Genomic DNA, 12,690 nt, shown 5'->3' with positions numbered 1-12,690 from the left:
TGGTATTTTTTGTAGGGTATCCAAAAGGAACAGTTGGAGGTTTATTCTATAGTCATAAGGATAATAAAGTGTTTGTTAGCACAAATGCCAAATTCTTGGAAAATGACTATATGAATAATTTTACTCCTAGAAGTAGAGTTGTCTTGGCTGAAATGAATGAACCTGTAGTTGAACAATCAATGGATGATACTAGGGATGATGTGACTGTATTAGATACACCACTTGATACTACTCATGAGATGTCTAGTACACAGGTGCCTCGTCGTAGTGGGAGAATTGTTCGGCCTCCTATAAGATTTGTGGGTTTAGGAGAAACTTATGAGGCTATCTCAGAAGAGGCTGAATCAGATCCTTACACTTATAATGAAGCAATAAATTGTATAGATGCATATCATTGGGTCCAAGCTATGAAATCTGAATTGATTTCTATGTATTCCAATCATGTGTAGGATTTTGTAGAGGCGCCTAATGGCATTAAACCTATTGGTTGCAAATGAGTTTACAAGAGAAAGAGAGGGATAGATGGAAAGGTTGAAACCTTTAAAGCAAGACTAGTGGTGAAAGGGTATACACAAAAAGAAGGTATTGATTATGATGAAACTTTTTCGCCAGTAGCCATGCTTAAATCTATCAAAATTCTCTTATCCATTGTTGCTCATTATGATTATGAGATTTGGCAAATGGATGTCAAGACTGCATTTCTTAATGGCAATCTTGAAGAACAAATATACATGTTGCAACCAGAAGGTTTCATAGCAAAGAACCAAGAGCATATGGTATGCAAGTTGAATAGGTCCATTTATGGACTTAAACAAGCATCTAGGTCATGGAACATCAGATTTGATCAAGCAATCAAGTCATATGGTTTTGAACAAAATCTTGATGAACCATGTGTGTATAAAAGGCATCGAGACAAAGTAGTAATGTTCCTAGTGCTTTATGTTGATGATATTCTACTCATTGGAAACGATGTAGGGGTAATGTCATCGATTAAAGTTTGGTTGTCAAGCCAATTTGATATGAAGAACTTGGGTGAGGCTAACTTTATTCTAGGGATCAAGCTTTGGCGAGATCGCAAGAATAAGATGTTAGGCTTATCACAAGCTGGATATATAGATAAGGTTCTAGAACGGTTTAGCATGCAAAACTCCAAGAAAGGATTGCTTCCTTTTAGACATGGAGTTCCTCTGTCTGATGACCAAAGGCCTAAGACTCAAGAGGAAGAAAATATGATGAGACAAGTTCCCTATGCTTCTGCAGTGGGAAGTCTCATGTATGCCATGCTTTGTACTAGACCAGATATTTGTTATTCAGTTGGCATGGTCAGCCGATATCAATCAAATCCAGGACCAAAACATTGGCAAGCTGTAAAGCATATTCTCAAGTATCTTAGGAGAACGAGAGATTATATGCTTGTTTACCATAGTGAGGATTTGATTCCCATTGGCTATACAGATTCAGACTTTCAGTCAGATCTAGATTTCAGAAAATCCACTTCAGGATGTGTTAAGCAATCTTGTATTGCGGACTCCACCATGGAAGCCGAGTACGTTGCTGCTTGTGAAGCAGCAAAGGAGGCTGTTTGGCTCAAGAAATTCCTTTCTGATCTTGGTGTAGTGAGAATGGAGCAAGTTCCCATCACATTGTTTTGTGACAATAGTGGAGCGGTTGCACAATCCAAAGATCCAAGGAATCACAAGAAAGGAAAGCACATTGAGAGGAAGTACCACATCATTCGAGATATTATTGCTCGTGGAGATGTTGTGGTAGCAAAGATTGAAAGTACAAATAATCTAGCAGATCCTTTTACCAAAGCCTTACCTCAAAGGACTTTCGAGTCACATTTGGAGGGAATGGGAGTTAGATTAGTGCACAATAGTCTTTAGGGCAAGTGGGAGATTGTTAGGATTAGTGCCCTTAAATCCTATTGTATGATGCTATGTATGATATTATGTATGACATTATGTATGACATGATGTATGACTTAATATTGTGATTGATAAAGTTATTTTATTATTATCTAAAATAGTGGTAACATGAATATGGGACATTATCATATAGTCCATGAGATGCATTGTATGTGATTTATGTGAAAAGTCACAGAAGATGTAAATCACAAGTTCTTTGTAAACTCAGAATTAATAGTTCGTAGTCGGTGATGAAATTGGGCATTTCATCTGCGAAGACTATAACGTGTCAACTAAGATGATTTGTCTTGATCATGGAAGTGGAAGCTTCTAGTTGATATGTTGATATGTTTTAAGAGTTAAAACATATTGAACAGGACCGCTGTGAGATTTATTATTTTCCTAACGACTGTCAAATGAATAATAAATCTCACGACTTCTATTTGCATGAACTCTTAATCCTGAGAGAATAATGGACCTGATCATGAAGTGTAGGTTGCTTTGATATATCAGGAGTGAGATCTGAAGTGACGGTCAAAACCTCAGTATGTTGGGCAGCCACATTTAGTGTTGATGGAACATATATTCTCAAGATGGAATTCATAATCTCTTGATAGAGATATAAAATATTCCCTTGAGATAAGTTTAATAGTTTCAGTTATTCAGAGAGTTAGGCCTAACCACTTTAGTAAGAAATTACTAAAGTATATATTTATGAAATTGGATTTCATAAATATATAATGAATAACTTTAAAGAATTAAACCGGGTACTCAAGGATAAGATGTAGTAATTTACAAAGTGGCAGTCTACGTTTATGACTTTGTGTTACTACGAATATTTTATGAAGGGGTTACGTGTTTAATAAAGTCTTGGGATATAATTAATTAATAAGGCCTAGAGTGCAATTATATTTATATAGTGGTATTAAATATAATTAATGGTAACTTTGGACTTGTCAAGAGTTGACGGAAAAGCCCAAGGCCCATTGGAGCTAGTGTCTTATTGGTCCCTTTTGGTCCCACTCCAAGCCACACACTAAAGCCCAATTGGAAAGGCCCAATAGGCCAACCCAATTAGATAATCAGTTAGTTATAAAGGGAGAAACATACAGAATTTTTATTGGAAGAGATTAGAAAAGAAAAAAAAACGGTGTGTAAGAGAGTGTGAGACACACTTTCATTCTCCCTTAAAAACTGATTGAGAGACCACACATCTTGGGCGTAAAGTGGAATTGGAGTGAAGATTAAAAGTGTTCCCAAGTGCTTCTAATCTTTGTTTTGAATTTCTCCACACCAAGGTACGCTATCTTGTTCTTAAATTCTGAAATTTATGTAGTGCACGTTATCAATCATGAATGAAATAGACCCTAGTTCGTCGCTTCCGCTGTGGGTTTTGCATGAGATGCAAAACCAGATTTTTTCCTTCAGGCATGATATACCTAATACAACCCATCTAAGAGAGAAATAAGGGAGGAAGAAAGTGGATTTAAAAGAGTACATAACCAAATGGGAGAAGCCAGACCCCTAAATCTACTGAACATAGCCACTTGGCTTATATCCACATGCTTGCATCCTCGCCCTATTTGCTTGCGCTTGGGAGACCGTGCTCTAGCTCCATGCGTCATCGCTCCATATATGTACATGCAAAGGTAAAGACAAGAAACTAATAGATAAGCAATGGAAGGAAAAGATGCAAAGAGAATATGAAAGAGGCATAAAGTAAATAAGCATGATAGACATGGCAAGCAAAGAAACAAGGGAGCAAGCAAAGAACCAAGGGAGCAAGCAAACAAGCGAGAAGGCAAACAAGCGAGAAGGCAAACAAGCAAGAAAGCAAATAAAAGGTGGTGTCTGCAAGGGACAAATGTAGGTTTGGATCGAATGTCCATAACTTCATTGTGTTGAAGCAGGGACGACACACTAGCTGTTAGGATTAGTGCCCTTAAATCCTAATGTATGATGCTATGTATGATATTATGTATGACATTATGTGTGACATTATGTATGACTTAATGTTGTAATTAATAAAGTTATTTTATTATAATCTAAAATAATGGTAACATGAATATTGGAAATTATCATATAGTCCATGAGATGCATAGTATGTGATTTATGTGAAAAGTCACAGAATATATAAATCACAAGTTCTTTGTAAACTCAGAATTATAGTTTGTAGTCAGTGATGAAATTGGGCATTTCATCTGCAAAGACTATAATATATCAACTAAGATAATTTGTCTTGATCATAGAAGTGGAGACTTCTAGTTGGTATGTTGATATGTTTTAAGAGTTAAGACATATTGAATTGGATCGTCGTGAGATTTATTATTCTCCTAACGACTATCAAATAAATAATATATCTCACGACTTCTATGTACATGAACTCTTAATCCTGAGGGGATAATGGACATAATCATGAAATGTAGGTTGTTTATATCAGGAGTGAGATCTAAAGTAACAGTTAAAACCTCAGTATGTTGGGAAGCGACATTTAGTGTTGATGGAACATATATTCTCAAGATGGAATTCATAGTCTCTTAACAAAGATACAAAATATTTCCTTGAAATAAGTTTAATGGGTTTGGTTATTTAGAGTGTTAGGTCTAACCACTTTAGTAAGGAGTTACTAAAGTATATATTTATGAAATTGGATTTCATTAGGGGTGTGCAAAAAACCGTAGAACCGAAACAACCGATTGAAACCGACCGAACCGAGACAAAAATTTCGGTTTGGTTCGGATCGGTTTCGGTTTCGATTTTGTATTATAAAAAACCGAAATATTCGGTTCGGTTTTCGGTGTCAAATTTTTGTACACCGAAAAGACTGAACCGAACCGAAACATTATTATATATTATTATATTAAATATATAATATAATATATATTTAAATAAGTGGCAAAGTTTGGCCCAATTTTTTTCACTGTGGGCCTTAAGTCTGGACTGATCCGGCCCTTTTTTGTTGTTGTTGTTGTTTCACTTGTTTGTTTGACTTTGAAACACCCCTGTCCCCTGATAAGTGATCCGGCCTAATGGGATTTGGCCCATAATTAAACTAAAATTTATTAAATTAATTACCGATAATTACCTAGAATTAAACTAAATAAATATTTAAGATTCTAATTAAACTAAAACTAATTACCTATATAATGTAAAGATGGAAACCCTACATACCCCACAGCCCACATTTTCACCAAACAGTCAAACACTCTCTCCTCTTCAGACTTTGCCGCCGCTCTGCCTCTCCAATCTCCATCTCCATCTCTCTTACACACTTTCCGGTTTCCACTCTCTCTCTCTCTCTCTCTCTCTCTCTCTCTCACACACACACACACACACAAACTGACTAACACTCACTCATGCACCGACGGAGTCACTGACTGAACCGAGCGATCCAGCCATGACTCGGCCATGACTCAGTCTCTCACTCTCACTCTCGTCTCGATCTAGCCATGACTCAGTCTCTCACTCTCGTCTCGATCCAGCCATGACTCAGTCACTCACTCTCGTCTCGATCCAGCCGTGACTCGGCCATGACTCAGTCTCTCACTCTCGTCTCGATCCAGCCGTGACTCGGCCATGACTCAGTCTCTCACTCTCGATCCAGCCATGATCCAGCCATGACTCTCGCTCTCGATCCAGCCAAGACTCGACTCGACTCGGGTTGACTCGCGGCGATGTTCACATACCAGTTCCACCCCTCCTTGCTTAAACGCCGTCGTTCCCATTAGACCGCCTCCATCAGCCTTCGAAACAGACGGCCTCCATTCAGCCTCCATCAGTCCATCTCACGGTGAGGGTTCTCCACATATTTGCCTATTTTGTTCGATTTAATGCAATTTTTGTTGGGGCTTTGGAAAAAAATAAAGGACTATTTGGATTTTGGTGTTCAAAAATTGGTTTTTTTATTTTTATTTTTATCAAAAAATTGGTTGTCAATAACCAAAACCGATTGTTGTAATATTTTTATAAAAAAATTTATTTAATTATTTAAAATTATTTATTCAAAATTAATTATTTTAATTTAATTAAAATTATTTATTTAAAATTAAAATTATTTATTTTAATTATTTAAAATTTATTCTAGAAAAATGAAACCGCATATTGCATGTGATTATTTTATTTTAGAGTTGTTATTATGTTTCATTGTTATTATGATTTCCCTATGTTTTATTCTTGCTGAAGAGTGAAGATTCAATTTTCCTCTTTTACTATTTTTTTTTTATCTTACTTATTTACTATTGGCTTAAAGTTGACCTTTTAGGGACAATTTTTTTATCACAAATGTTTTTTTTGTTTTTTTTTTGTTAGTAAGGAATTCAAAGGAATTGTCACAATGGTATGTACTGGTAATTTCCATCAAAAATGTTGCTGTAGTAGAATATATTAGTCAACTGGCAGTTGTTACGAAAAACATACTTCTTAGATGTTAATTTATTTGAAAATAATTATACTCCTCCTTTTGTTTTCTCCACCCCCACTTTTTCTTTTAACAACAACTTAGAATCCTTTTCAATTGAGTTATACATGTATTTTGACATTGATATGGCTTGAATATATATGGAGTTGTTGTCAAGTTGTCATCATGGAACTGGTTGAAAATCTTAATGTTAATTTGCTACAAATCATGTTGTTTCTTGAATTGTTGTTGGCCTTGATGAAAACATTGTCCTTTCTTTTGCTCATTGGCCTTGATGTAAAAGCCCTAATCTTTTGCTCTTCTTCTTCTTTCCCCATTTTTGTTCAAACTTTGTTACCTCTCTAGGTTTTTTTATTTATTTATTTTTTGTTTGTTTGTTTCTTGTTTTCTATTTTGTGGATGTGATTTTTTGGTCTATTTGCTGAAATGGGTTTGTCATATTGAGGACTTTGGTGGTTTTTGTGATCTGTGTTGCATGCTTTGCTCGTGTTTGTTTGTTTTCTTATTTTTTGTTTGGTTTATACTATAGGGCTTACTTCATGGTTTCATTGTATTACATACTTGAATTACACCTGAATTGGTTGGAATTTGAAATCTGCCAGTGCGGCTTAACCAATTGTTGATGCTAAACTGTTGTGTTTTTGTGTGGCTGTTATGTCCATGCTCGAAAATCCATTCAATGAGGAATTGTATTTAGTCTTAGCATATGGATTCATTATACTAGGTAAGTGTGGCTGTTTTTGTGTGTAGATTGAGTCTGTGCGCGCATTTTGTAAGTTATATATATTCAGATATGCGCGCCTCCTTTTGGTAGCTGTGGGGAAATTATTTGTATTTGACATTAAACACATTACCATATTAGTATTTAGTTTTTTTTTTTTAATGGTTTTTGATTTGTTTCTTAGATTTAGATGGTTTATCCTTGATCACCGTTCTGTAGTTGAAGCTTGAATGTTGTAGTGTAGTCATTTGACAAATGCAAATTAATTGTTGACAAATGCAAATTAATTGTTGTTTAATGGAATATTTTTCTACACAAATAGTAATCCAAAGGCTAATATACAAGACTAAGCCTTGAATGAGTAGTTGTAGAAGTGTGTTAGTGCACAAAGTCATAATCCTCCTTATTGTCGTGGATAGTGGGTTGTTAAGTGTGATGCATATGCTATGGTTTTATATACAATAAACAACGTATTAACATGTTGTTGTTCTTATAGACAGTTGAAAGAATATATGTTATTTGTTAATGTGTGCATTGGTAAAGACTATATTTTTAATTACAATCAATCAACCTTTTTATTTGGTCACATAACATTTAGTTAAAGAAATATAATTTTTTTAGTTTTTGTAACTTTTTTTATGGAAAAAAAAAGTAACAATTGAAGAAGATCATTTTTTTTTTAGTTTCTATGTTGAATTATTTAGAATGTTACTCTATGATTATTAGTTTCTTGCTGTTTTTCTAGTGTTGAATCAGTGTGCATTCCTTAGTTAGCAATGTGTCTGAGTTGGGATCAAGTTAAGTTGACTTGTTGATGCAAAAAGGTAGTTTGATGAAGTGTTTGAAAATAGGAATGATACTATTTGATATTTGGGTTTATGGCCATCCTCTTTGATTTATATTGCTTATTTTGATGAGTAATGAAAGACCAGTTTGATTCTGTAGAAAATGAAATCTTGGAAATCACTTCTTCCTCCTTTTTTTTAAAAAAGAGTTTTGGATCATTATAGAGTTTGAAATCGTTGAAAATTAAAGAAGTTTTACCAGTGGGTCTGTAGATTAAAAGGTTTACAAAAGAGCGGCTTTCATATTGTATCAAAAGAATGCAATGCTTGATGTTGAGTATTGAAATCTAGAACTAAAAATTTTTGTTGCTCATTATCATTTTTAAAGTAATTTACGCATACTCACTATTCAAGAACCATGACCTCAGGAAAGATACGCCCAATATTTGTGTACCAGTGGTTGGCTTGTTGCTGTATACAAGATTCCTTTTCCTTCTTTTTTTTTTTTTTGGTTGCTGACTTTTATTGTGTTATTGTTTTATTGTTATTGGAGTTTAATTTTTATTTTTTATTTTTTACTTTTTATACTTGCTGACTTATTGTGTTTTATTTTTTATTGTAGATGAATGAGACAACGGAAATCCCAGAGGGTCAAGACCTTGAAGCGGGTCAAGGCACAACCAATGTGCATAAAGACAAAGGCAAACCCCCACTCCCACCAAATGCAGGTAATACTGGTAAAAAAAGATATTTTGTTTGGGGTCATTTTACTGTTATTGAAGGGGGGGATAAACCTAGGGCAGCTTGTAACTACTGTGGCACAACCTATGCTTGTGACACTAAGCAAAATGGCACTACAACCATGAGAACTCACATACAATCACTATGTTTGAAATATCCTTATAGGGAAGAAAAAAAAACCAATCAACCCTAGCATTCAAACCTAAAGAAGAAGGAGAAAGTAGTGGTAAACTAGTGCCATGGGTGTTTAATTTTGAGGAATGTAAGATAGCATTGGCAGAGATGATTATTCTAGATGAGCTGTCTTTTAGATTTGTAGAGGGCTATGGTTTTAAGAGGTTTATGTCTAAAACCTAACCTAGGTTCAATCCAATCCCTAGCCGCACAACAATTGCCAAAACTTGCTTTAGGGTTTTTTTAGATGAGAAAAAAAAGTTGAAAGAAGCCCTAAAAGAGCAGCGGGTCTGCCTTACCACAGATACATGGACATCCGTTCAAAATTTGAACTATATGTGTCTCACTGCCCATTTTATAGATAGTGATTGGAAAATACACAAGAGAATTCTTAGTTTTTGTTTAGTGGAAAATCACAAGGGTGAAACACTTGGGAAGGCAGTTGAGATGTGTTTACTTGATTGGGGGATAGACAAGATTTTAACTATTACAGTTGATAATGCTGCTTCTAATAGTGGGCTGATTTCTTTTATTCAAAAAAAGACTAAGCATAGGAAGGCAACAATTTTAGGGCATAAATACTTGCATGTGAGGTGTAGTGCTCATATCTTGAACTTAATTGTTCGTGAAAGGTTAGTTGAAATGGATGAGACAATAGTGAAGGTGAGAAAATCTGTGCGATATGTGAGATCCTCTCCACAAAGACAAAACACATTTAAGTTATGTGCGGAGAAGGAGAAAGTTGAGTTTAAATGTCAGTTATGCTTAGATGTGCCAACTAGGTGGAACTACACCTATATTATGTTGGAGAAGGCTGAGAAGTATCAAAAAGCTTTTGAGAGATTGGAGGAAGAAGATCCAAATTATCTTATGACAATTAGAGAGGAGGAAAAGGAAGATGGAAGTGATATAGATGAGTTTGCTTGGGGAATGGGTGATGTGGATTGGGAAAAGATTAGGATCTTTTCTAAATTTCTTAAAATTTTTTATGATGCAACCTTGCGGTTTTCGGGTGCTAATTATGTCACTAGTAATTCTTTCTTTTTGGAGCTCATGTCAATTCATGACACAATTGATTTGGAGTATGAAAAAGATAGTTATTTGTTGAAAAAAATGGCTGGTTACATGAAGACCAAATTTGAAAAGTATTGGGGGAACTTTGATAATATGAATCACTTGTTGTATGTAGGGCTAGTTCTTGATCCTCGATACAAGATGAGGTATCTTGAGTACTGTTTTGGTACTTTGTATGAGAGTCAAAAGGCTGTTGATATGGCAAAAAGAATAAAGGCTGTTTTGATGGATTTATATAATGCCTATGCTCAAAATCAAGTGGGGAGTAGTAGTGCAAGTGTTGCTGCACAAGGCCAAGGCCAAAAACCAAGTGGATCAATGGAGGGAGATGATTCTAGTGTGGTTGATGCGAAGGCAATGAGGATGATGGGATTTAAGGAGCACTTGAAGGGTATTGATTCTTCAAATACCAAATCAGAGGTTGATAAATACTTGTTAGAGAGTTGTGAAGATGTTTTTGATGATAATTTTGATATTTTGGCTTGGTGGAAGGTTAATTCTCCACGATACCGTGTCCTTTCAAGAGTTGCACAACATGTTCTTGCAATTCCGGTATCCACTGTGGCCTCAGAATCTGCCTTTAGTACGGCTGGTCGTGTCCTTGATCATTTCCGGAGTTCATTGTCTCCACTTATGGTGGAAGCTCTCATTTGTGGTCAAAATTGGCTCCGTCCTTCATCGGCTCCAATCTGCCTTCGTGCTGCCATAGATGATGTTGAGGAGTTTGAAAAGCTTGATGGAGGTATTACTATTATTTGTTATATTAAAAAAAATTTATTTCTATTTCTTTATTTATTAAAAAAAATTATGCATGTCTGTTATTATTAAAAAAAACTGCATGTCTTGGATTCTTGGCATATATATTGTTTTATTGTATAAGTGACATATTTTTTTCATTTTTTGTTTGTAGAACTTGTGAATGATGCTGCTACATCAGAACTAGGCATGTCCACACCAACACCTATTGACATTGATGGTTGAAGATTGCTTTTTGCTCTTTGGAAGGGTGGTATAATGGTATATGATATTCACATTTTTTGCTATTAGGCACTAGTAGATAATGGCCTACGTATACATATATAGGTATGGGCTTTTATTTTGTGCTTTGACAGTGCCCTATACATAGAAAATATAGATATTAGTCAATAGGCAATGACATATGGCCAATTTATTTTGAATCTTTGGCCAAATATTAAATATGAATAGTATATGTTGACATTGACATTGACATTGACATATGGCCAATTTATTTTGAGTCTTTGGCTATAATGCTATTATGTAAGTATTGACACATGGACTAGTTAGTTTATTATGTAAGTATTGACACATGGACTAGTTAGTTTATTTTGTAAGTATTGAAATCAACACCAGTAATTTTGGTGTTATGTAAGTATTTTGGTGTTATTTTGTTATAATGTTATTATGTAAGTATTGAAATCTGCACTAGTTATTTTATTGTGACTTGTACAGTTTCTTTTTTAATCTTGTTTGTATTACAGGTTGTGATTTATGAATCTGCTATATATGTTTGTATTTTTGGATTTATAAATCTGTGACAGGTTGAGGTTGTGATTTTTTTGTTTTTTGATGAATCTGTGTAAAATACAAAGCAAGTTCAGGTTGAGGTTGTGATTTTTTTTTGTTTTTTGATGAATCTGTGTAAAATACAAAGCTGGTTCAGGTTGAGTTTGTGATTTTTTTTGTTTTTTGATGAATCTGTGTAAAATACAAAGCTGGTTCAGGTTGAGGTTGTGATTTTTTTTTGTTTTTTGATGAATCTGTGTAAAATATAAAACAGGTTGAGGTTGTGGTTGTGATTGTGATTTTTTTTTTTTGATGAATCTGTGTAAAATATAAAACAGGTTGAGGTTGTGGTTGTGGTTGTGATTTTTTTTTGTTTTTTGATGAATCTGTGTAAAATATAAAACAGGTTGAGGTTGTGGTTGTGATTTTTGTTTTTTTGTTTTTTGATGAATTTGTGTAAAATATAAAACAGGTTGAGGTTGTGGTTGTGATTTTTTTGTTTTTTGATGAATGTGTGTAAAATACAAAGCAGCAGGTTGTAAAAAGGCCCAAAAATGGCCAAAATAGGAAAGGCCCAAATCTGGGCTGAAAGTGCCAAAACAAAAAACTTAAAAATTTCTACAGATGGCCATGGGCCAAAATAGACAAGGCCCGAATTTGGGCCACAATTGGTTCCTAAAATAAGCCCAAAACATGTTTTTAAAATAGGCTTAATTAAAGCATAAAAGGGCCAAACTAATTTTTTTTAAGAAGCCCAAATAGAATTAAAAAAAAAAAAATCGAGAGGCCCAAACTCTAGGCCCAGGCCCAAAACCGAGCACTCACCGAAAAACCGACCGAAATGAACCGAACTGAAACCGACGGTGTTTCAGCTATTTCGGTCGGTTTCGGTTGACAATATTGAAAACCGAAAATATCGGTTTCGGTTGGTCAGTTTAAAAAAAACTGACCGAAACCGAACCGAAACACCCCTAATTCCAACAGTTGGATCAAAAGTTATGACCTTGGGAAGCGTGCTGATGCGCTTTTCACAATTTTCTCAATATCTCAACTGTTTTAACTCCGATTTCGACTCATGAATAGTCGTTGGAATGAGAATTTGATTATCTTCGCTATGACATTGGTCTCAACCTATTCTAATGATCCAATCAAAATTGGAGTTTTTGGGGGCTTGCCAAGAGTCAACTCACGGTCAAACTTGGTCAAAGTTGCCAAAAATCTCTGAGAAGCTCAAGTTTGATTTAAAATCATGAAAAATGCTGTTTTGTGAGGATTTTGGCCTTGTTTGACTTTTGGTCAACCTAGGGTTGACTAGGGGCATTTTTGTCATTTTGGCTGAAAGAGGCA

The 12,690-nt window shown here is 34.9% G+C and overlaps 1 protein-coding gene across 1 annotated transcript; it reads left to right on the top strand.

Moving 5' to 3' along the window:
- Nucleotides 1-5,606: 5,606 nt before the first annotated feature.
- Nucleotides 5,607-10,800, top strand: LOC142632651 (zinc finger BED domain-containing protein RICESLEEPER 1-like). Its single transcript, XM_075807019.1, has 4 exons — nucleotides 5,607-5,697; nucleotides 8,453-8,558; nucleotides 9,935-10,561; nucleotides 10,730-10,800. The coding sequence occupies exons 2-4, from the start codon at nucleotides 8,453-8,455 to the stop codon at nucleotides 10,798-10,800; spliced, it is 804 nt and encodes a 267-aa protein (XP_075663134.1). The 5' UTR covers nucleotides 5,607-5,697.
- The last annotated feature ends 1,890 nt before the right edge of the window (nucleotides 10,801-12,690 follow it).

This window comes from Castanea sativa, chromosome 4, assembly GCF_040712315.1.
Source record: "Castanea sativa cultivar Marrone di Chiusa Pesio chromosome 4, ASM4071231v1".
NCBI classification, from domain to species: domain Eukaryota; kingdom Viridiplantae; phylum Streptophyta; class Magnoliopsida; order Fagales; family Fagaceae; genus Castanea; species Castanea sativa.
This window is presented reverse-complemented; position numbering and strand designations above follow the sequence as displayed.

Coding starts and splice junctions, on each gene's coding strand:
- LOC142632651 (XM_075807019.1), top strand. CDS start 8,453: ATGAATGAGACAACGGAAATCCCAGAGGGTCAAGACCTTGAAGCGGGT. Junction 8,559..9,934: donor CCCACTCCCACCAAATGCAG/GTAATACTGGTA, acceptor TGTTGTATGTAG/GGCTAGTTCTTGATCCTCGA. Junction 10,562..10,729: donor GTTTGAAAAGCTTGATGGAG/GTATTACTATTA, acceptor TTTTGTTTGTAG/AACTTGTGAATGATGCTGCT.